Source organism: Molossus molossus, unplaced genomic scaffold, assembly GCF_014108415.1.
Source record: "Molossus molossus isolate mMolMol1 unplaced genomic scaffold, mMolMol1.p scaffold_m16_p_15, whole genome shotgun sequence".
Lineage (NCBI taxonomy): Eukaryota > Metazoa > Chordata > Mammalia > Chiroptera > Molossidae > Molossus > Molossus molossus.
The window spans coordinates 23,805,070-23,829,455 of NW_023425350.1; the positions used below are offsets into that span (position 1 = coordinate 23,805,070).

Consider the following 24,386-nt stretch of genomic DNA (forward strand, 5'->3'; position numbering starts at 1 on the left):
ATTAATTTGCTAGAGTGGTTCACAGAACTCAAGAAACCCACTAACTCACCAGATTACCGATTTACTGAAAGATATGAGTCAACAGCCAGATGGAGAGACATACAGGACAAGGTCCCAAGAGAGCTTCTGTCCTCATGAAGGTCAGGGCCTGGCTCAGTGAAACACAGAAACATTCTGGTGTGCCACCTACAAGCTTTCCAATCCCCATCTTTTTTTTTTTTTTTTTTTTATGGAGGGTTCATTAGATAGGCATGATTGATTAACTCATTGATCACTGGTGATTAATTCAACCTCCAGACCCTCTCCCCTCTCGGGAAATCAAGGGAAAGTTCCAACCCCCTATTCGTGGTTGGTTCCCCTGGCAACCAGCTCCCTCATCTTTAGGAGATTCCCAAAAGTCATCTCATTAACATCAACTCAAATGTGGTTGAAAGGAACTTGTTATGAATAACACAACACCCTTGTTTATGACCCTGAAGCAATTTCAGGAACTGAAGACAAGAAACCAAATATTATAACAAAAGATGCTCCCATCCTTCTTATTGCTTAGGAAAGTCTGAGGTATTTGGGAGCTGTGACCTAAATTGTGACCAAGACTGTGGCCAGAAGACCAAAATATATAGTCATTATAAATCACAATATCATACAGAGCCATCCAGTGATCCCCCGAAGCCCTCTAAGTTAATGTCAATGAAGTGTTTAATATGCATCAGAGCTAGCATGTCTGTTTAGATATGTTTAGATTCACGATATAGCAGAGTTTCATGCTGCCCATTGCTATTGGAGCACCACCTGTAACCAACAACTGCACTTATGAGCAAGTAGAAGGAAGAGGCAAAGGTGGTGGCCAGCAAACTTGCATTCTAGTTCCAAGTTCTGTCCCCAGAGAACTGTAGCTGTAACCACGGTATACACCTTGACCTTGGTTTCATTTCCATAAAATAAAGGGATGACCTCCAAAGCTCTTCCGAGCTTTAATATTCTATGATTTGAAGCACAATTTCATGATTTAAATGATTGTAGAGTATGGTGTCCTGTCTTTGCTAGAAGGCTCTGATTTATTTGATGCTAAATTTTTTCATTGAGTGTGTAATTCCGAATTAAAGCATGGAGGAAATTTTGACGTCTTTAAAGCGATCTGCTTTTAAAATCAGTTTTCAGGAAGGCTTTGGGGACACTGTTAAAGAGAAGCAGAGCTGGACAGTGGTTCAAGTGGTAAAAACAGATTTTAATCAGGAACTATTGCAATCAGGGAAAAGAGACCCCAGCACAGAGCTGGGCTCAATTCCAAGTACAGCAATGAACGTGGGGATTTACACGCCAAGGAGGAGGTTGCAGGGGTCAATGAATGGAAATCACTAAGAGGAGACATCAAGGGTAGGGGGATGCTTGCTAAAGGCAGACCAGGGTGATCAGATATCAAGGGGCGGGGTGGGAGGATTCTCTCTAAAGAGGATTCTTGCTAAAATTGGGCAATGTAGGTCCAACAAGTATGGGCCACTGAAGCCCAAGGTCAAAGCAGAGTTGAGGAGAGGGCTCAGAGAAGCCTGCCTACAGTCTGGTTGAGGAGAGAGTCCTTGTCGACACCACCGAAGTGAGTATCCTTAGGGGCTCTAGAAGGATCTAACAAGAAGTTTATGGGCTAGAACGAGGCATTTCTTTAAAAGCCCAGACATATAATAAGCATTCAGCAAATGCGTGCTGATTTGCTCATTGATCAGATGTCTGGCATTTCATGTCTTTCCTGGAAAGTCAGTGGACTCTGATCATTACTGACAGAAAAGCTGGAACACAAGTTCCCGTTAACTATGTCAATGATTTCAGAAAGCACTTTCATTATTGTAGGTCTATATGATTTCAATATGACCGAATAAAAAGTTATGTTGGTTTTTTCTAATTGTCACAGAAACATGTTCCATATAAGATATAAGATACAGACTGTATATGAGAAATACATTATAAAATGGGAAAAACACAAAAATATAAAATAGAAATTATAATTGCATCCTTATTAGCATTTGTTATATTTGTTCCAGTTCTTTTTCTCTACATATATTCTCATTTTGTCAGAAACATTCTTAAGGTCAGAGCTGAGCATGTCCCAGGTCATTTCATCTTCAACATATCATTTGTAATAAATGCTTAGGGTTCCCCTATCGTTGGAGCATTTCCAACATCTCATTATTTCCAGATTGCCACTAGAAATAATGCTGGAATGACCATTTTGCACATAAATCTTTGCCCACATCTCTGATTATAACTTGGGCTGTATTCCTAAGGGTATATATTCTAGGACAAAGAATATAAATATTTTTAAGGCCATTGAAATGTATTACCAAAGACTTTCCAGAATGACTCTACCTTCTTACACTCTACCAGCAGTGATTGGAATGCCCAACCCCAGATCTATGCCAGGATTAAGTCTAATCTTGTGTTTAATCAGTATTTACTGACATGATATGGGGAACTATCCCATCATTTTGTTACAGCTTGCATCTTAAAAGAAAATGTTTTATTGATTTTTTTTTGGAGAGAGAAAGGAAGAGAAAGAGAGATAGAAACATCGATGTGAGAAACATTGATCAGCTGCCTCCTCCCGCACGCCCCCCACTGAAGGTCGAGCCTGCAACCCGGGCATGTGCCCTGATCAGGAATAGAACCAGGACCTCTCAGTCCATGGGGCAACGCTCAAGCCACTGAGCCACACCGGCTGGGCATTTTTTATCATTAATGAGACTGGACATTGTTTCAAGCTCATTCATTTGTGTTTTCTCTATCTATAAATTATTTAAATCGAATTTGAAAACAATCACACCTCAGCTATAACTGTACTGATGGCCACCCTAGACAGGAAAAGTGGGGTGACATTTTTTATTGAAAGAAGTCATTTCAATCTGTAATTTGTTTTGAAATTTCAAGCACTACTAAGGGAAGGTAAGAACTGTTCATTTCATTCAAAACTGGAACACTTGATTCTTACACACGGAGAGGACTCGCTGCCGAGTTGGTGAATCCTGGTTGCCTTGGAACTTGGCGTCTAGACTGAATTTCCTCGCGGCTTCCAGACACGAACGGCCCCTGTGGCCAGGCGACTGACTACTACCCCAGGAGGGACTGGCTTTCCCAACTGCCTTTCGCTTTGTGCTGCGAAGTGAGCATCTGCCATCTCAGCGCTGACCTTTGACCGGCTTCCGAAGAAAAGGGGCACAAGGCTGATTTTCTCTCACCCAAGTTCAAAACCCAATCCCCTGCTTTCATTGCAGCGAGAGGCGCTCGCTGATGAGGGAGGAAGGCTTGCTCCAGGGCGCATGCACGGGCAGCCTCCCCGGCCAGCCCTCCCCTTGGGGAATGATCCTTGGGGGACCAGGGGATGGCCTCTGGGTCCCACTGAAATGACGACTGTGTTAGCCAGGGCCGACCACTGAACACCGCTCTGCTCCTTTCAGCCCCGGGGGTCTTGGGTGAGCCACGGTGGGTGATGGGGTGGTCTATATCCTGAAATATTATAGTCCTGAGGATACCACTTGTAAACCACTTGCCACAGACACACAGGCCCAGGACAGGATTTGGTTTTCCATAAAAATGGATATCCAAATTTATTACTATTTCACTTACTCCATCTACTTACTTACCTTGTGTCATTTTCTATGTATTTATTTAGTACTTGTTTTTTTAAAAAATTCAAGGATTCTAGTTATTTATTTTTTGTCTATAAAATGAAAATGTGGAGGGGAAAAAAATGAAACTGTGGTCTTTGCAGCATTAAATGGCACAGAGGCTACTATAAAAACTAGACCTCCGGGTCGCTCACACACACCCAAACCCCAGAAGTCAATAACACCTCAAAAACGTCTGCCTTCATTCTGCTTGGCTAGACTTTGGGTTCTCGCTGGTTCTCTTCCATGTTTCTGTTCTCACAGGACACGATGTGTCAACTGTCCCGGCTTCAAGTAAGGCTGGTTGTCAAAACTGAGGCTCGTTCAGTGGCTGCATCCCCACTGGCAGATCAGCTAGAGAATCATAAGATAAATAGAAAGTTTCCATAACAAACGCTTGGAGACACTTTGACATTAAAGATAGTTTCTAATTCAAGAATTTCTAAGTCCATTTATGCCTAAATTGAGCCTCTGTGTTCTGTTGAAAAACAAAGGTGCCCTGGCCGGTTTGGCTCAGCAGTTAGAGCTTAGGCCCGCGGACCAGAGAGACCCGGGTTGGGTTCCCGCTAAGGGCGCGTACCTCGGTTGCAGTTTGTCCCCGGCCCTGGTTGGGGTCATGTAGGTGGCAACCACTCGATGTGTGTCTCTCACATCGATGTTTCTCTCTTTCCCTTCCTCCCTCTCTCTCTCCCGCTCTATCTGAAGATAAATGCAAAAATGTCCTCGGGTGGGGATAAAAAAAAAAATGCAAGAACTAGGAAGTAAAATGCCTATATTTTGATTACTCTGTTGCCTCGTGTTCACCCCCAGAGTCCAAACCCTATCCAGAAAGGGGCTTCTTAGATAAGTGGCTAAAATGGAGGTAAATTACGGCAGTACCACCTTCAGGTAGGTAAGACGGAAGAATGTTGGAGAGGAAAGAAGAATAGAGAATTGACCGGCCCTTTGAAAGGAAAAACATTGCTTTTCTCTATTCTGGTAGAATTAGTATAGGTACAGAGAAAGTGAGAATTTTGCCAATAAAATACTCACAATAGAAATAAAAATTTTAAGTGGGCATAGCTTTCAGACAACAAATCTTATTTGGAGATTTATTTTAAGAAAATTATAATGGATCAGTGCAAAGAGGGAGCTATTTATGTTAAATTGGAAATTGCCTAAATTATGATATATGCTTACAGTACATATATTTACAGGCAGTGAAAATTATTGTAAGAGTAACATTTAATGACAAAAAACGTCTGTATGTATCCATAAGTAGGAATAATTTCTAAAACATTGTAGACAGTATGAGCATGATAGAATATTTATTTAAAACTGTCGGGCTTCGGGGCCTGGGGACTTGCTGAGGGTGCGAGGCCCAGGTGTCCGCTGACGCCAAGACCCCTGAGTTAGTTCCGTTTCGGGGATTCATACCTCTTCCCTGCCCTTGCCCTCCATCCCGTCTCCTTCCCTTGATTTGGGGGGTGTGGGAGGAGGAATCAGTGTTTTAATCAGATTTTACAAAAACATTTTAATTCTTTGTACAATTACCATCCTATGTAAAGATGACATTTGTGTTGAGTTCAAGATTTTCATGGAATAAAGATCACACAGTAGTTGGAAAAAAAAAAAAAGTACCCATACATATATATACATATAGAAAAAGACTGGAAATATACCTTTGTGTTCATTTATATTTTTGGTACTGCTTTTTGTATTCTTTACATATTTCTACCAGGAACATATATTATTTTGGTAATAAGAAAAAATCAGTCAATGTTACTTTTGAAAACACAAGGTTCAAACTGGTCACATGACTTTAAATTGAAAAGGATAAAGAGGTCCCCTCCTTCCGCTGTGGTCACACTTCCTGAAGGAGGACAGCATCCGAATGCTGCTAGACATTCTACTCCTGTTTCTGAGAGGGAAGCTCAACTATCTGCATTTGGCCTTTGTGGGGGTGCAGAACCCTGTGCTGCTGGATGGACCATCTGGGGACCCTCATCATACCTCAGATCTTGTGACCAGTCTCTCTTCACTCCCCAGTCACCTTCCTCCTTGTCTTCCTCCCAAACAGCCCTTCCCTGGGGCTTTTTACATATCCCCTCCATTCACCTCCCCCTCTGTCATACTCACACGCACATGTACACATGTGCGCGCGCACACACACACACATGAACATGCCATTCTTGGCCATTTGGAAACTCAGTGTGACACAGGAAAGAACACAAGAAGGGTCTGTTACCCATCAACCTCTATCATTGACTCCTGGGACCAAGCAAATTATGTTCCCTCCTTTGCAAAACAGAGACAGTGGGGTTGGTGTGTTAAAATTTAAACATAGTAAAACAAAGGATAGCCATCCAAAAGGTACTTCTGAAAGGTTTTTCTCAACAGAGGCTAAGTATACAAAAGCTGTATCTTATTTCCTTACCTTAATATAAGGGGAAACTAGTTTCACTAATGAGACTACTTTAATATATGATCAAAGCAAATATCAGGGTCAAAACAGAGAAAGTGTTTAGGTAAAATAATAATAATCGGTTATTTTGTATTTTCTTCATGTAGTTTTGCTGGTGACTGGAATACATTCAAATAAGGAAATGACAACGAAGATGAAAAGGCCTAAACTCAGTAAGTAAAACTGTAATTCCTCACGGATATAAGGCTTGTGTCTCCCATGAGGACGGTTGTTACACTTGTTTTGGATCATTTGGCAGGTTGTTTTGTTTTGGTTTTTTTCTTGTCTCAATTATTCTGCACTCAGACTAATTAGTAATGATCCTTATTTATCACCTTCCCCAGTCCAGAAAGCACTCGAGGCAGGAATCCTGAGTTTAGGGGGAAAGATGTGTGGGCCCACTATACTAGAAAAATTTAAAATACACATACAAAGACCAGGCAGACACGATGCCTCTCTGGCTAAGCTGGAGCAGGCATTTTCCTGCCACTGAAATGATGTCTCCATTCCCCACATCGGAAAGTTCAGTCTGGTTACTGCAAAGGTCCAGCGAACCTGCCCACCCTCCTTCACGGCCTGGAATCCAGATGGTGAATTTCCCAGAGAATCCCAGGAGGTTTCACACCCAATTTATGGAAAGAAGAAAAATAAATTTCACTTTGGGGTGGTATATCAGTTAAGATTAGATAACAGAAAATCCCAAACAACAGATGCTTCAATAAAACCGAAGTTTCTTTCTCTCCCCTGTAAACATAGTCAGCCTGGGCTTTCAGGGAAGCTTCAGTTTTCAGGGACCCAGACTCCCCTGTCTTGTGATTCTGCTTTCCTCGATGTGGCTCCCAACTCATGTCCACAGTGGCTACACTACAATGGCTACCGCAGGTCCATCCATCACGGTCACAGTGCAGTCGGGAGGGAGGGACGAAGAAGGGCACACACACGGATAACTCCGGAGAATCAAATGTACCACTTCTACTTAGATCCATCGGCCATCATTCCGGAGAATGGGAACTGTCTCGACGCCAAGCGTACACACTACTAGGAAAGAGGAAGAGTGGATACGGGAAATAACTAGCAGACAGGACACAGACGGGAAACCTCACACTCAGCGTTGTAAACACCTGGATCTAGATGTGGGGAATTAACTACCTGGATCTAGATGTGGGGACTTGATGGAGGCTTAAGTTAAGGTGTATGTAGTATACTTCTTTACGTCTGGAGTATTTCCAAAGTATGGTCTACAGCTTGAGGCCACGGGAATTTTCGTTTGGATATAACCTACGTTCTGTGCTCTCCACAACTGAAACTTCTTCCCAGGCATTTCATTTCGCTGCCTTGAAACAAGCCAGATTAATAATTTGAAATAAAAGAAAGAGATTTGCTTCACACACCATTCCCTTTTTCTGCTGCTCCTTTATACCCTCCATGTGGGATTTCCTGTTGAAATGAGACCAAAAGGGCAGCCATCCACAGCCTCCTAGCCCGAAAGACTAAAAAGGAATCAGTTGTTTATTTATTCCTGTCAGGACCGAGAGCCAAGAGAATCGGCCCAGGGGCAGATGTATGTTCAAAACAATGATTGGGTTAATATGGAGACAAATGCACACCCAAGTATAAATTCCTTTGGGTTGTTTCCAGTATCTTCATTAACTCATATACAGAAATTTTGAAAGGTTCCATGATTACCATGACAACAGTTTTCAGTGACTAAGAAAGTCTGTGCTAAATGACCCAAGGGCAAACCTCTTTGAGAGATCTCAAATGGATTGAATTTCTGATATGCTAAATTCTATCCTTATTCTCAAAATCTCCCTAGTGATTCAAATGCAGTACATTTGAATCAATACGTGCATGAGGCCTTTTTCTCTAATTAGAAACTCTGGCACAATCATTAAATAAAGGGGTGGGGGGGTACAATGAAGGTAATAGGATATTCCCAAACCATGGTAATATCTGATTCTTTACCTCAGGAGTATTTCCAAATTATAGTCTATAGCTTGAGGCCAAAGGAATTTTTATTTTTTTCTACTCAGTGTTGTCAATCTGCCACTGGGGTAAGTGACTGATGGACAAGGGAGGCACATCCTTCACTCATTTGACAAGCATTTATTAGGTGCCAGCCAAGTCCCAGGTACTGTATCTAGACACACAGATTCAACAATAATGGAGATTCAGTCTGCCCTAAGAGAGCTCAAAGTCTAGGGAGGAAGAAAGACAAGTCGCCAGGCAATTATGATGTCCTATGTAAGTGTTAGGACTCAGGGGCTAAAGGTACTCTGAAAATATGAAGAAGCAATATATCTGGGAGGGCTTCCTGGAGGAAGTGACACACCTACCCTGATATCTGAAGGCCAAAAAAGGAATTGGCCAGGCAATATGGAGAAAAAAGTCTTACAAGCAGAGAAAACCACATGTTCAAGTCCTGAAGAGGAGAAAGAGCTGAAAAGTAGCTAAATGTGGCTGAAGTATCAAGTAGGAGGACAATGTGCTGAGATGAGAGACAGAGGGGCAAGCAGGTACCAGATCCCGAAGAGCTTTGTCACTGTGTCCAGGAATCTGCACTTCATCATGAAGGCAACAGGGAGTATTTCAGTGTAAGTTATTTTGGATGCAATTAGCAGAAATCCAAGGCCAATTTTCTCAAGCAATAAAAGGGATTTGGGCAGGATGTGGGGTAGCTTGCAGAACCCAAGGCAGGGACGACAGCTAAAACTCACTGGGATGTAAAGACCTCAGGAATCAGCACCTCTGCTTCTCTGTGTCTGCCTCGCTGTGTGTGTTTGCCTCACTGTCTCCCTCTTTCTCTCTGTGTGCAGACCATGTCTCTCAGTTGATCCCAGATTCCGGGGAGGTGGGGGATCGAATTGCTTCAGCCTAGGTTGGCACAAGGGTTCAGAGAAAAGGAAAGTGGGTAGAGTTGTGATAGGAAGACAAAACAATCCTGCTAACAACAACACAAAAACCCCTTTGCATCAAATATAAAGAGGGAAGAAAGAGAACATAATTTATTAGTGAGTAAGCATTTTAGATATGCACCCATTTACAGGTGAGACGAAATGGTCTACCATGAATTTCACACACATTTATACAGTAAAGTGGAAAACAGAACAATTACAACCTCACTTATCTCCTTGGGAGATAAATACACACACATCGCAATTGCCTCTAGTAAACCTAGACACCTCTGACTCCTTTTAGAGGTATTTACAGATCATTTTACTCTTCCAGTTGAAACCTCAAAATATATCTTTCAAGGATTTTGAGCAGAAAAGCAACATCATAAAAGCAAGACTTGAAACAAACCAGTTTGGCTTCAGTGTGAAATGGAGTAGGTTCTCAGAGGGTGTTCCTAAATCGACAGCATCAGCATTGCCTGGAATATTCTGCCCCATCCCCCTCAGACCCCTGAATCCAAAACTGTAGGGGGAAGGAGGAAGGCCAGCAATCTGTTTTAACAGCAGAGTGCTCCAGGCAATTCCAATGCCCAGTAAAATTTGAGAACTGGTGGACAAGAGAAAGAACTAAGACCAGGGCAGCTTAAAAACAGGAATGGGAATATTAGTGCGGACAGGTTCTCTTCAGTGGCCTCTGACCTCTCTTCTAGCCAGCTCTCAATTTTCACCAGCGTTTATTCAAAACTAAAAGTCCCCAGGACCCAGAGGACTGAAGGTAAAATAATGAGGAGGAGGCCATTTGAGAGCTTGGTAAGTGGACAACTCACTGACACCTATTACACATGTGGCACTGCTCTCAACTCTTGAGGATCTACTGCCCAAGACATGGTCCAACCAGTTGGCAGAGTCAGATTTGAAACTCAGTCTGTATGAGGCCCAACCCCAGACACTCCCAAAGTCTCCTCACAGTGAGCCAGAACTAAGGAATGAAGGATCTGTGGCCTGGAGGCAGATGAAGGTTTTGGATGATCAAGGGCTAAGTGAATAGGAAATAAAGCAGAAGAGATGTGGTAAATGGAAAAGGGAGGAACCAGGAGGAGTTTTGTCCTTGGCTTGGCCTGAGACCACATGCATACCAGTGTGTCCATTCTGTTTGCACATAGGATTACTGTCGTTTTAGGTAACTGTCTCTCTCCTCCCCGCTTCCTCTTCTCTTTCTTGTCAGCACCTGTTTCTTCTTTCCATGCCTTTGATCTTCTCCGAGCCCTCAGCGGTGGCCCTTTGGACCCAGAAGGTAGTATATGTTGAAAATAATCCGGCACGGGGGTTTTACAAAGGGAAAAGCAAAGACGGAAAAAGGGATGCGTTCCCACAGCTCTGCTCCCACCAGTACCTGGCCATCCATTCCAAGCTAATGTTCCATTTCCCCGGGCACAGGTGTTCTAGGTACGGTGTTACTCCATCGCACTTGGTTTATCACATCACCTTACCTTCCAAATCAAATCAAGTCTGACTCCAAACTGGCAGCTACCAGGGGCAAAAAAAAAAAAGGTCAAATTCCATCATTACAGGAACTTCCTCCTCCCCTGCCCCGGCCCCTTGTACAATCTGGAACATTCAGGGAGGTCCCTGAGAACATGAAAGCCTGGCTACCTTCTTAGAATAATAAAGGAGAGAAAATAAGAATAAACATAAATTAATGTTTTAATAAATTAACCAGTTGTATCGTCAGTAAAAAGTTTGCCTCACCGTGTGAGATGAGAGTTCTATCGCGTTTATTTTCAGCGGTGACTTTTTCCAGACTCTCCTTTTCCCAGGGTCTCAGAGCCATAGACCTGACCTTCCCCAGAGCCACCTCGTGGCAGACTGAGCGAGACAAGCCGACTCAGTGTCTAACAGATGACAAAAACGTGGCTACGTTTCTCTCGACTGCCGAAGGCTACAAATAACGATCGAAGGGTTTAGGTGTGTTCATAACACTCTGTTCCTCAGGCAGTCATGACACCTTACAGATTTTTTAAAATTAACTTCGGTTATGTGTAGATTACGCATTCAGAAACTGTCTACTCCAAGTCAGGAGCCTCTCAGTACCTCCTATAATAAACCCATCAAACATTTCCACATAAATCATGTCAACCAATGACTCTAGAACAGTCCCTATCTGGCAGAGTGTCTGTGCTAAAGAGGGGGAAATCCATTAAACTGTAAAATCTCCTTGATAGCTTTTCTACAAAGAGCCCTGGAAGAGTCCAAATGGGCTCAGTCTAAAGTGGGCTCGGATGAGCAAGCATCACAGAGGTGAGAGCCATGATGATCAACTCCCTTCAGTGCATTCCTGGCTGTCCATCCTGAAAAGTCTCTGACTTCAGTGAGCATCCAATCTCATACAAGATGAAATAAACGTATGCAGAGGAAAACCTTCCTGGACCCAACTCCTACATTCAACACACACACACACACACACACACACACACACACAACTAATTTAGGTGCTCCTGTGTCTGCTACATTTCCTCTACTACATACTTCTCACACCTTATTATAAGATCTTTTTTTATACAGTCTGTCTTCCCAACCCAACCAAAAGCACCATGAAGATATGCTTAGTGCTCATTGGGTGTTTATTGGATGGATGAACAAATGAATAAAAATAAACCACTACAAACTACAGTAGGATTCATACTGGTTTCATGAAAGAGCATCCAAGGAAGAACAAAAATAGGTAGGATTTTATAGGCAGAGGCAGGAGGGCTGTCTAGGTGGACTAGACCCAAATATCACGGGAAGCGAGTGAAAGATGACCTCGGGAAACAGTGAGTGGAATGGTTTTGTTTAAGGATCAGGGAGCCCTGGCTGGTTTGGCTCAGCGGTTAGAACGTCGGCCTGCGGTACGGAGAGACCCGGGTTCGGTTCCCGCTAAGGGCACGTACTTCGGTTGCAGTTTGTCCCCGGCCCTGGTTGGTCGTGCGGGTGGCAGCCACTCGATGTGTCCCTTTCACGTCGATGTTTCTCTCTCTCTCTCTCTCTCTCCCTCCCACTCTATCTGTACAAAAGGTGGAAAAATGTCCTCAGGTGAGGATAAAAAAAAAAAAAAAAAAAAAAAGGATCAGGGAGCTGTGGGAGATGCAGCTGGAAGATGGGTTTGGATCAGGCAATGCCAGTCTGAGCTTTGTTCTTCTCCATTCTTTAGAGGGTGGGGACTGAGAATTGTCTGAGCAGAAAATCTAGAGGACGAAGACAACAGTCAGCAAGATAAACCAAAGCAAGCTATTCTCCGCAGACAGTGAAGTTGCATTCTGAAATATTTTCACGATGTTGAAGTCTGCTGAAACTCTTAACCTGGGGTGAAATGGACAATGTTTAATTCACATAGTTCTTGCCAATAAGTTAACCTCGACACCTTGTAAGGCAGGGAAAGATTATTGCAATCCACCTCGAAAGGATGGATGACTCCCAGAGGTACTGCCTCAGGCGTGTAGAGGTCATCGTTCTGGGACTTGGCTATTTCATGTGTTGGACACTGAGGAGGGGATATACAGCTCTGTGGTTACAGGATTTTGGTGTAACATGCACATGGCTTCTTGAGTAGATTTGCATGTTGTCAGCTGCAGCAACTTGTAGGAAATCCCCAGTGTCTGCCCGTTTGAGACCACCAGTGCCCACACCGGTGTGCTCTCCATCTAGATCGGAGAGTGTGTGCCCTCTGACCATGAGAACAGAAGAGGATTAACTTTGTAGCCCTCTTCTGGGGTGTGGGTGAGAAGAGAGGTGAACTCTCTCAATGTTGAAGATTTGTAGTTAAGTCAATTCTACCATAGCAATTCCCAGAAATAATAGGAAAACCATGCAAGGAAAATTATGCTACAAGAGTTGCCTTGCAGGTATTTGAGAGAAATGCACAGATGGACACACACACACACACACACACACACACTATTATAAGACACGTCCTGCAATCACCCACTGGTGGTGGTCAGTGATCTGCAGTTTGGAAAAGCCCTCAGAAATCAGAGTAGGGAGCAGCAATTTAACTTCTCCTCTGCAGCTGTGGAAGAGGCACCCAGGTAGAGCTGGTAAAGCTTCGAGTTTAGAGTTAGAGGATCTGAATTCAGATCCTGGATCTGCCACTTCATTGGTGCCTGAGCCTGAGCAAGTCTACTTACCTCTCTGGAAAATGAGGACAGTATTTCTCTCAGGTTCTCTAAGGGTCAAGTGAAAAAATGTATAAACTAAAAATAGGTTACTTTCAGAGTCTCAAATTTCTGCAGCTGTCCGAAAGGTATGTTGCTACAGAAAAGTTAACCTCTGTTATCCAATCACTCCATCACCATCCTTCCATAGAGTATGATATTTTCTGAAACCTGGCAAAAACATTGGTTAGAAGGACCCATCTTTATAGACTTTGAAGTGCTTAAAGCTTGGGCTTAGAATTATCTGCTGAGGCAAGTGTCCTTTATCAGGTTTGTTTTTATCATCTATTTCCATCACGTGTCCTATATTTTTCCCAACTGTTGCTTATATATGTTCTTCTCAAGCAATCTTTAAGGAGCAAGGGAAAATGGTTCTTAAAGCACTCAGTGCTGCGCATCTTGGCAAAGGGTTGGCTCAGGCAAGAATGTGATACAGTGTTAGAATCAGACATACCTGGGTTCAAATCCAGCCCCACCATTGACCAAAGCTATAGTTTCATCATCTAGAAGGATGTCATTCCAATCTGAGCTTGGTCACATGGCCCCTCAGATACCAGATATATTGATGAGAATACCAATTCTATAACCTTTTTAAAGTCTGGAGCTCTCCCTGTGATTTCTGGGGAATCTGAGTCGCACTCCTTGATGTTATCTGCCAAGCCTCTCCTGTGTTCCCACAGCCTTCCTGTCCTGCTCTGCCCAGTGACTCAGCTACTTTACCAACTCCCAAAAAAAACTGCCCTTCACTGAACATTTTATCATGTTTTCGAGTCTTTACTACAGATTTTTAAGGATCAAAAGGAGTTACCTCGTGGAACACAAAGTCTTCCTCCAGCACCTCATTCCACCCTCACCCTCTCTTCTCTTTCATTTCATGCCCACCCCTCTTCCCTCCTGTTTAACAGGTAGACGCTTCTCCATGCAGGCCCTTGGAAGCTCAGCCTCCATCCCAAGTAGGCCTGTCAAGAAATTACTTCTGAAAAGAATATTGTGCAGTCCTGAAGAGTTCTAACAAAACAACAGTAGACATTTCGGTGACAGAGGGATTATTGATTTGTTGTGTCCCCACGTGATTTGATCCATGCTGACCTCCCAGACCTTATTCTGGACCTTTCTCTCTCTCCCTTTCCCCCTCTCTCTCTCCCTCCCTCCTCCTCCCCCTCCCTCTTCTTCTCCTTCTCCCTCTCCCTTCCTCTCCCTCCCTCCCTTCCTCTCCCTCCCTCTCTCCCTCTCCCTCCCCCTCCCTCTCTCTCCCCCTCCACTCCCTCCTTCTCTCCCTCCACTCCCTCCCCTCTCCCTCCCCCTCTCCATCCCTCTTCCTCCCTCTCTCTCCCTGCCCCTCACTCCCTCTCTCCCTCGCTCTCCCTCCCCCTCTCCCTCCCTCTCCCTCCCTCTCCCTCCCTCTCACTCCCTCTCTCCCTCCTCTCCCTCCCTCTCCCTCCCTCTCTCTTCCTCTCCCTCTCCCTCTCCCTCCCTCTCCCTCCCCCTTCCTCTCTCTCCCTGGCTATGCTCCAGGTACACTGGCCTTCTTTCTCTGTGTTCTCTAACCACCAAGCCCATTTCCACAGCAGAGTTTTTGCCCCAGCTCTTCCTTCTGCTTGGAAGGTTTTTCTTCTAGGCCTTTGCTAGCTGACACCTTTTCATCATCCAAGTAGCAGTATCAGGAGATTCAGTAGAGAGGAATTCAGGGACCAAATCCTTTAAGGCCTTACAGACCACCTTAAGGAGCTTGGACCTTGTCCTGAGAGCAGTAGAAAGCCAGTGAGGGGCTTGAAGCAGGAGCATGGTGAGATCTGATTACATTGTTCAAAGCATCACGCTGGCTCTTCCATGGAGAAAGGACTGGGGCGAAGGATGTGTAACATGGAAGGGAGGAGACAAGACAGGAGGCTACTGTGTTAACAGTTAAGACAGGAAATGTTGGTGAACTGGACCAAGGTGGAGGTAGAGGGAAACAGCAGATCTGGGAATAAAACCAGCAGGACTTTCTAATGGATTGGTTTCATTCATTGCATCATTCAGCAGACATGCTGTTGGGCAGCAACAAAAATCCCTGTCCTCTGGTGTATGAGTGAAGATAGAACTGGAGCTGGGACGTTGAAAAAGCAGTATCATTTAAACACATAAAGGGAAAAAGGATTCCAGGTGAGAAATGACACGAGCCAAGTCTGCAAGATAACATTCATTTGGAAACTACCAGGGACGGTAGTGACAAGTTCCATGGAGGGGACTAAGGATTTTGATTTTTTTTTTTTTCTCAAGGCAGCAAAAAGCTATTGACCAAAGATTCAAATTTGTTTGACTCAAAGGATCAGAGACTGCTTAAGAAAAATGAGGGGGGTTGGGGGGGGCGGAATGCTTTGCAAAAGAAGTCATTAGACTAGAAAGGATGAATTAACATGATCCGGCCACTGTGGGTCAGGATAAAAGAGAAGAAAGTATTTATCTTCCAATTTTATTTAATGGTCATTTTTATTTCATTAAGCTAAGTTTTTTTTTGCATAATTCTCTTAAAATAGGATTTTACTCTAGTTGAATACCACACTCCAACAAAACCAGTTACTATCAAAATGGTTTATGTACAAGTGCTTTTATGTTATAATAATTCTTCCTCATTAATATCCAGGAGGCAAACTTATGATGGCCTTCTCGAATTGATTAGGAAATTTGTTTTCCAGAAGCAATGGGCTTGCCTGGGGTCACTGAAAAGATGAATGGCAAAATAAGAAGTAGTGTATACGCTTCATCTTGGCTTGTTACATCACTAGCTAGTTGAATGTGACATCATCCAATAACTCCTGTTACCAAACCAGGCAGAAGATCCAATGTATACCAGAAACAGTTGCAGTTCTGCCTCTGAGATCTGAATGATGCACAAAAATAGTGGCTCAGTACCAGTTTTTCCCAGGACCCCTCTGAGATCAATATGACAGGCACATTATCTCAGTGAGTGACATCTAAAGGTTATCCTACAGTTCTAACCACCTGGGTTGCAAGTGTTCCTTCCCTTTCCCTATGGCTGGTGCCAAGAGCCACCGGGAAGGGATCCTTGGTGGTTTCTGAGATGCTCCAATGTGAGCTCCATCATGAAGGTGACCGCGACCACGAAAAGTCAGGGTAACCTTGAGAAACCCTATGAGGGAGACGTAGAGCCGATGGCCAGGAAACAGGTCTGTGCAAAGGCTCCAGGGAAGAAGTTCTGGGCCCCCACAGGACTTCTACTTTAGCCCAGGGCTCCCTCACTGTCGCCAGCAACTGTACACCCAAGGAAGGAGTGGGAGAGTCTCTCTTCCTGTATTTTCCAAATGTTCCTGGGAGGAAACCTTTCTATGGCTTCTGAGTAAGTTCTCACCTGAGCTGAGTGGTGGGGACACAGTATCCTCCCCAGCACCCGACTCTGCTTTGGCATTTGTCACGTCTTCCTGCTCCCTTCAGGCCTGGAACGATACTTCTTGAGCTGCCTTAGTTTTTACTTGCCCTCTTCAGGAAAGCTAATTTCTGTACTTCTGAGATAAAACCCAGAGAAGGGGGAGAGAGATATGAGAGTGAACCCAAGCAACAAAAGAGAAAGAGAGAAAAGAGGAAAACCTAAGCTCTAAGATGAAATAGCTCAAAAGCATTCAGAGGAAATGCAAAGATAAATCATTTCATGTGGGCCTAACGCGCATAAACGGAAGATTCTTAAGACAGTCTGGGACAACGGACAGTTTCACAAATAACTATGAGGAGACTGGAAGAAGTAAGCCAGGGCTTCCACAAACTCCGAGACGAGCTGCCCAAAAGATGCAGATGGTTGCTTTTTTAATTAGCTCACTCTCTCCAGCATGATTTTCTGTACAAAGTTAACAGATATCTGACCTTTAGGTATGCTCTGCCTTGTTTTTCCAAAGTGCATGAGCCTTGGTGCTTGGTTTCAATTTTCCTCCCTGTGGGACCAGTCGATCCACCAGTTTTGCTAACCCAGTTGGATGCAAATAAAGCAGGTCTTATTTAAGGTACTTCTCAGGCCTGTGTGCAAACAAGACAAAACAAATAAAAAAACAAGTGCCCCTTAAAGGAAGGGGTGGGGGAATTGATTGGCAGGAAGCAAAATATTAACATGTGACATTTTTCCCCTTATCTTTTTAAACCATTTCATGGAAAATCCCACTGCACATGCTGTGTGTACCCTGAAGTCTCTCAATGGGTTTACGCATTATTTAAACTCATATAGGAAGCTTCTAAATATAGCCATAACTTCAGAAGAGTTGGGTTGGCCAGCCAGGAGATCTAAAATCTTAGGGAGCTGAAGTTACATCCAAATTGAACCCCAGTTTATAGAGCTTGTCACCTCCTATTTCAAATTAATAAGAATTAAGGAGGAATGCTTTCCTTTCCTTTCCATCTCAGGAGGAGATGCGTTTGGGAGTGGGGACATGATTGGCAGAAAGGAGGACGCTGAACTCATTGAGCTACACCCAGGGTTCAAACAACTAATGAGTCTAAGGAGAGACTCCACTGGCATCTTCAGTCCTCAAATTGTCTTTTAAAGAAAAAAAATACTCTAAGACTTAAAATAGTAAATGCAGCCTTGAGTATCAGGGTTTAAAAGAATGAAAGATAAAAAGAAAATAACTTTGGAGAGGAGGCAGCCTGTGGTGGGAAGAACGAAACCGCAGAACCGTTTTAAGCACAGTGCTCCACTTCTTAATGTAGACCGCAAATTGTTTTAGCCTGTGATCAAACTCAGCCCCCGGGCTCCTGGGAGGAGGACTTCCCTGCTGGCCCAGCCCCGAGTGGCCAAGACCGTCTGGGAGGGGTGTTTAAGGAACGAGCAGGAGTTCTAACTTCAGCTCTCTCCGGTCTGAATGAAAGGCAACTCTGCTCCATTCAGGTATGTAAGGGTTAAAAAAAGAAGCGTGCATTTTGGATACAGCTGGAAGCCATTAACAACTCTGAGAGCATCTCAGTAACCCAGTTAGAGGGTGGGTGGCCTGGCAGAGATCCCGAATCCATGTGCGTGTGCGTAATCACAGGCTCCTGGCACTGGGCGGGGCTTTCTTTCTATCTCCCACTCGGTGTGGAAGTCCCCTCTTCAACTTTTCAGTCCCTCTTTGCAGACTTCCAGCCCATTCCTGCACGGGAACATTCTAATACAGTCCTAGAAAGTCTACCCTTTAGTTCTAACACTGCCCTGTGGTGTCAACGCACACAACAGGCCTATTTGTGGAGACAGCAATCACTTGCCTCCAAATTCTCTCCTTCTTAGGACAAGCTACCCATTCCCGCCAGCCACCCCTCACCGCTGTTCGTCTCCGAGCCCTCCTGAGCCTACTCACTCTTTGAACTGGGCTCATGTTTCAGAGTCCCTTCTGAAGAGTGGGGCCCAGAATGAAATACATTCCCAGGTCGAAGGGCTTCGTGGAGTGTCATCTAGGAGAACTTTTCCTTCAGGAGTTCCCGAGGGAAATGCTTTTCAGGGAAGATGCAGCCGCACTTCCTTGTAGGTCCTGCCATTGGAGCATCTACCAAGCTTTCAGCCCCAGGAGACTCGCCTCCAGCACGGGACAGTCCCAGCCTGGCAGCTGCATCACAGAGCCGCAAAGGAGGGAAGAGAAGGCGAATGAGCTTCCCTTGGGTGCTCAGCAGGGAGTTCCCAGCTTTTTCCAAGTGTCGAGGCAGACGGGAAAAGATCATTCCCATCTTGACCACGGATCTAGGATCCATCCTCTAGAACCAACAAAAGAGCACTCTCATTTCCCGTCTCCCCTGTCCAAAAACCTTCCATCTCGTGCCCCCTCCCACATAGAACACGCGCACTCCAGCCTCCTCCACCTGGCCCGGCCTCCCAGGCCCAGTCCTGCCGCCAGGCTCCAGCACCCAGCCCCCGCCACAGCAGCCCGCCTTGTCCCGGCCAGTCCTGACCCAGGGACCCCGCGCCCCTGTTCGCCTTTCCCGGAACAGCTCCCCTCACATGTAAGGTGGTCTGAGGATGTTCTCCCTCCCGGCAGCTGCAGGGTTCTCCAGCCACTGCCTCCAGGGATATCTACGGCCACTGGAAGGGGGTCTTTTCCAAGAGTTCTCTTCAATTAATTGGTTGTCCAGATAAACACAGGAACGAGCCTTTTGTTTTTGCTCTCGGCAGTTCAATGCAACGGATGGTCTTCGTTGTTCGTTTGGTCTGAGGAATGTCCTCATTAATTACATTTCTGCTTCCAATATATGGACAGGATCTAGGGTCAGCTCAGGCTCTGGCTTCCAGCAATTAACGAGATGAACAGTTATGACCGAACTGAGTCACCCCATCTAAGCGGATACCACAAGGTGTAATTTTGACCTCATTTTATTTTCGCAGCTGTGCCTCAGATCAATTGTGATATCAAAGCTAGAAAGATAATCAACCCTGAGTTCGTTGTGAAGTGTCCGGCAGGATGCCAGGACCCCAGATACCACGTTTATGGCACGGACGTGTACGCCTCCTACTCCAGCGTGTGCGCCGCTGCGGTCCACAGGTGGGTGGCTCCGAGCTGGGCCTGGGCGGGAGCCGTGCAGGGGGCCAGGCTGAGCAGACCAAACGCACTCTTTTACCCGAGAGCCCTCTTTCCTCTGGCCCCCGACCCCACGGGTTCCGGGGGAGCCATACATGTCCCAGATCTCCTTTCTTTTTTTGTTATCCTCACCCGAGGACATTTTTCCATTTTTTGTTCATATAGAGTGGGAGGGAGAGAGAGAGAGAGAGAAACATCGACGTGAAAGGGACACATCGAGTGGCTGCCACCCGCACGACCAACCAGGGCCGGGGACAGACTGCAACCGAGGTACATGCCCTTAGCAGGAACCGAACCCGGGTCTCTCTGGACCGCAGGCTGACAGTCTAGCTGCTGAGCCAAACTGGCCAGGGCCCAGATCTCCTTTCCCGGTGCTCGGGGCGAGGACGGACTTCCCTCTACCCCAGCGCTTCTCAACCTGGGGGTCGAGCAACCCTTTCACAGGGGTCGCCTAAGACACAACAGTAGCAAAAGTACAGTTAAGAAGTAGCAACAAAAATAATTTTATGGTTGGGGGGTCACCACGACACGAGGAACTGTATTCAAGGGTCGCGGCATCAGGAAGGTTGAGAACCGCTGCTCCACACCTTGTCCATGTTCGTGACAAGAAAACCAAACGCTGGAGAAGGACTGTCCCAGCCGTGGTGACGGCCGAGACGAGTGGAACGGGGAGAGTGGGGGGGGGCGGTAGCGCTGCTTGTCCGCTGTGGGTCCGAAGGCTGCGGGAGGACAGGCCGGGCACACTGTGGACTGTCACTGCTACACGAGGAGACACAAAAGTGGCCTTCGCACGTCCTCATACCTCCTTCTCCTCGGCGCGGAGTCCGAACGCAGGGAATGCACATTTACTTAGTATCTTTGATCTTCAGTGAATGCGTGTGCCCAGCACCTCACCTGTGTTACTTATTTAGACCTCGCAGCTGCCCTGTGTGGTGTCTCCTACCGTTATCCACTGCTTAAGGATGGAGAGAAGTTGAACAGCTCTCTCAAAGCCACACTGTCACCATCGACTGTCAGAGCAGAGGCCACGCCCCGTGCTGTGTCCTAACCACCACCGGCTCTGCTCCGAGACCGGCTCCTGGACACTGGATACTGGATGACGTGTCTGAATTATTCAGGCTCCTAGTATCTTTTTCCTTTTCTTTACTTGCACACCAATCAGTTGATTGTTCAGTTTTATCATTGCCTGAGAGACGGGAGAAGATGTAAAATGCATTCCCCTTCAAGTTATCTAGCCAGTACCTTCTCTGAAATTTGGAGAAGCAGTATGAAAAGACAAAAAAATCTATGTGTAAAATAAGATTTAAGAATGTCTAGTACATTGTGTGGGCCATATTCCTCTGTCCCCACCATTGCAGAGGGGTGATGAGCTAACTGATTTTCCAATGTGAGCAGGACTACAAAGACTCTATTAAGGATAAGTAGAGGAATGTTAAAGAAAAACAACACTAAATGCTGTTTCTTAACTCCAGACTATGGAATAAAAAGATTTTGCTTTCACTCTGAAGTCAATGTCATGCAAAAAGGAAAGAGGCATATAAATCGACACATGTGCCGGTGCACCAATACACATGTGCATGCCTCCCACACATACCTGCACACACATGCATGCTCACACTCATCCCTCATGCACATGGGCATGCCCAAACAGCACTCCATCCATCCATCAGCACTCCCCAGTCTGTGTCTGTGCACACACTGACCTATGTTGCAGATGCTGAGCTTGTGTTAAGGTGGCCTGTGTTTTCCAACTGTGATCCGAGACGGTTGGCACTGGCTTCCTCTGGCACTGGCTGGCACTCTCTTGCCTTTCCATGTTTCCTGTGCAGGGCAGAGCCACACGAGTTCATTGGACCTCACCAAAGATGGTATCATTCTCTCCTTTTAGCATCATCTCAACCCTGTGAGGCTGCTGTTAGCATCCCCATTTGGTAGAAGAGGAACTGAGGCATAGGGACGTTAATTCAGTTGCTAGTTAGTTGCACATGCAGGATTAGAAGTCATGTCCCCGACTTCCAGCCCAGAGCCCAGAGCCCAGAGCCCGGAGCCCAGGTGATACATTTCCAGAAGAACAGGGGTCCCCGCACTGCTCAGTGGACAAAGAGGATGAGGTGGGGAGGTGGACTTTGAGCCTGAAGAGCTGGCAAAGAAAGGCTTTATGGTGGATGAGCACACCTCTGGGGAGAAAGTAAGAAGGGCACTGACACGGACCAGAACGCAGGAATCCCAGCCTCTAGGTTGAAGTCTAGGAACTTGCTGGGAAGACTATAGGGCAGAGGAGCAGAGAAGAGCCTCACTGTTTCAAAAAACAAGATGTGCTACGTGGGCACCCGAGTGCCACCGTAGCTTCTGAACCGGCGTCTGACGTAGTGGGAAATTATTCGGGAAGAAGTATCACTATCCATAGGACAGATGAATAGGGGTCTTCAGGAAGAACAGACAGTTTGGGGGGTTTTTTTGTTTCTTTTTATCCTCACCTGAGGACATTTTTCTATTTTTTTGTTCAGATAGAGTGGGAGGGAGAGACAAGAGAGAGAGAGAGACATCGACGTGAAAGGGACACATCGAGTGGCTGCCTCCCACACGACCAACCAGGGCTGGGGACAAACTGCAACCGAGGTACGTGCCCCTAGCGGGAACCGAACCCAGGTCTCTCTGGACCTCAGGCTGACACTCTAACCTCTGAGCCAAACCGGCCAGGGCCAGACAGTTTTTTTTAATATGATCAGTTTTGTTTTTCACAACAGAAGGAGTCAGTTTCCAGAAGGCAGGATTTAAGACAGAGCAGGGAAACTGGAGAGAGCATGCTTTGGTTTAGAAATTCAGACTTAATATTCAGCTTAAAAGCTTTAATATTCATATAGTATATCAAAGTCAGATAGCTTATGAGTGATTCCCTGATACTTTCAAACCAAAGGGATAATGAACATGTCTGAGGCATCGGAGTTTGGCTACCTCGTCCTGAACCAACCTCTGCGTGTCTGGTGGGACCAAGAGCTGGGGAGGGGGCTCTCTGAGACGGGGCAACACAGGGGCCGTCTCCACGCAGAGCTCTCTTCCCCGATTCTTGACCAGATGTCCGCCACGAGAATGGGAGCCGTCAAACCCTGGCCTAGTGGCGAGCAGTCTCTTGCCCTGAGCCAAGAAGCTGACCCTCGCTCATCCTGGTCCCTGGCACCAGGGTCCTGGAGGAGGCAAACCTCAAGGCCATGTTCAGAATCACACCGGACGGCAGAGGAACGCAAAGAAGTAGAAATGCGTTTGCTCCTCTCAGAGGATACACGAAGTGCTGCTCTCTGAGTGAGGACACAAATGAGGTCATATTTATGCAATTTCTCCAAATGACCAGGGCTCTGACCCCATCTGCTTCATAAGTAAAACCACAGCTTCCTTCAGGCTCCCTACCCCGCCAGGACTCCCGATGGTGGTCAGTGTCGGGTACGTTCCCCTCCTTGGACAGCTGGCGCCTCCTGGAGTTGACAGACCACTGACCTGCTGAGGATCTGCAGGGAACATTGCCTCCAGCTGCTTCCACACGATGAGGCTTCACTGTCTTCTGCAACCGGGACATCTCGGCGGAACACAGTAGGTCTACATCACACCTTTTCCAAAGTCTGGGTTGTCAGCCCTGCGGAACTTTCGCAAAGGACAGCATCAGCCAAGTCCAGCTTAAGAACTTCTGGGGCCTCCCCCTGACTTTCAAACAGCCTGAGGACAGCTCAGCACAGGCCCCCTCCCTCCCTGAGTGGCAGCTACAGTGAGGGCTCCGACTTAAACAAGAGAAAGTCCTCGTGCACACACACACACACACACACACACACACACGCACACACACACGCATGCACACACATGTGCACGTGCGCACACACACAGACTTACACACACACACACTTCCTCAATAAGCTGGAATATAAATCCAAGAGCAGAATAATTTCTTTGGAGGAAAATAAAAAGGCAAAAGTTATTTTTATTTGCCCCATTAATTATAAGTTAAGGAACTATGGTATAATTTTTTTAAAACAATAATTATAAATTTCCGCCTGTACCAGTGGTGTTCTGGTAAATGTTTAACAACCGGCTCTCCGAAAAGGTTGGGGTTGCTGATTTACCAGTTTTTGTGGTGTAAATATTGCCATCATGCCTGATTTCAAGCTATCGATGTGACATGAACCAGCTCCCAGGATCCTGAAAGGTGAGCAGTTGGCTTTGGAAAGCAAAGCCCACACACCCTGCCAGGCCTTCCAATAGGGAAGCATACGACACGGTCCCTTCCATAAGGAAATTTCCAGTCTAGTTGGGAGACAAAATTAACTCAAGAAATCTTTAGGAAATAGCACAAGACCAAATAAAATCAGGGTCTCAAGCGTGAGACAGGATTTTAAAGCGTCAGTAGGAAGGGGCCTAGCAAAATCAGGTCTGAATCTCTGGGGAAGGAGGTGTCAGGGACAGAACAGAGTGAGGCAGAAGTGGGAACCAGGTTCTCAGAGCACAAGGAGCGACTTGAACAGAGACATGTGAGAGAGAATCATGTGGTCTGTCGGGAGGCTGAGACCAGCCTGGGGGGAGCTGGGAGAAGTGAGGTGACTGGCCCGAGAGCTCCGGAGAGAAGACAAGGCAGGGTGGAGAAGACATGAAGGGTTGGCAGGGGGTGGCCCTGGTGCTTGTGAACCCTGAGA

The 24,386-nt window shown here is 45.9% G+C and overlaps 1 protein-coding gene across 1 annotated transcript in view; it reads left to right on the plus strand.

Moving 5' to 3' along the window:
* The window catches only part of VIT (vitrin), a 100,892-nt gene that overhangs the window by 23,474 nt on the left and 53,032 nt on the right, over positions 1-24,386 (plus strand). Inside the window, exons 3-4 of the mRNA XM_036262976.1 lie at positions 6,207-6,272; positions 19,518-19,674. Of these exons, the coding sequence (XP_036118869.1) occupies positions 6,207-6,272; positions 19,518-19,674 (223 nt within the window). The remainder of the gene's footprint in view (positions 1-6,206; positions 6,273-19,517; positions 19,675-24,386) is intronic.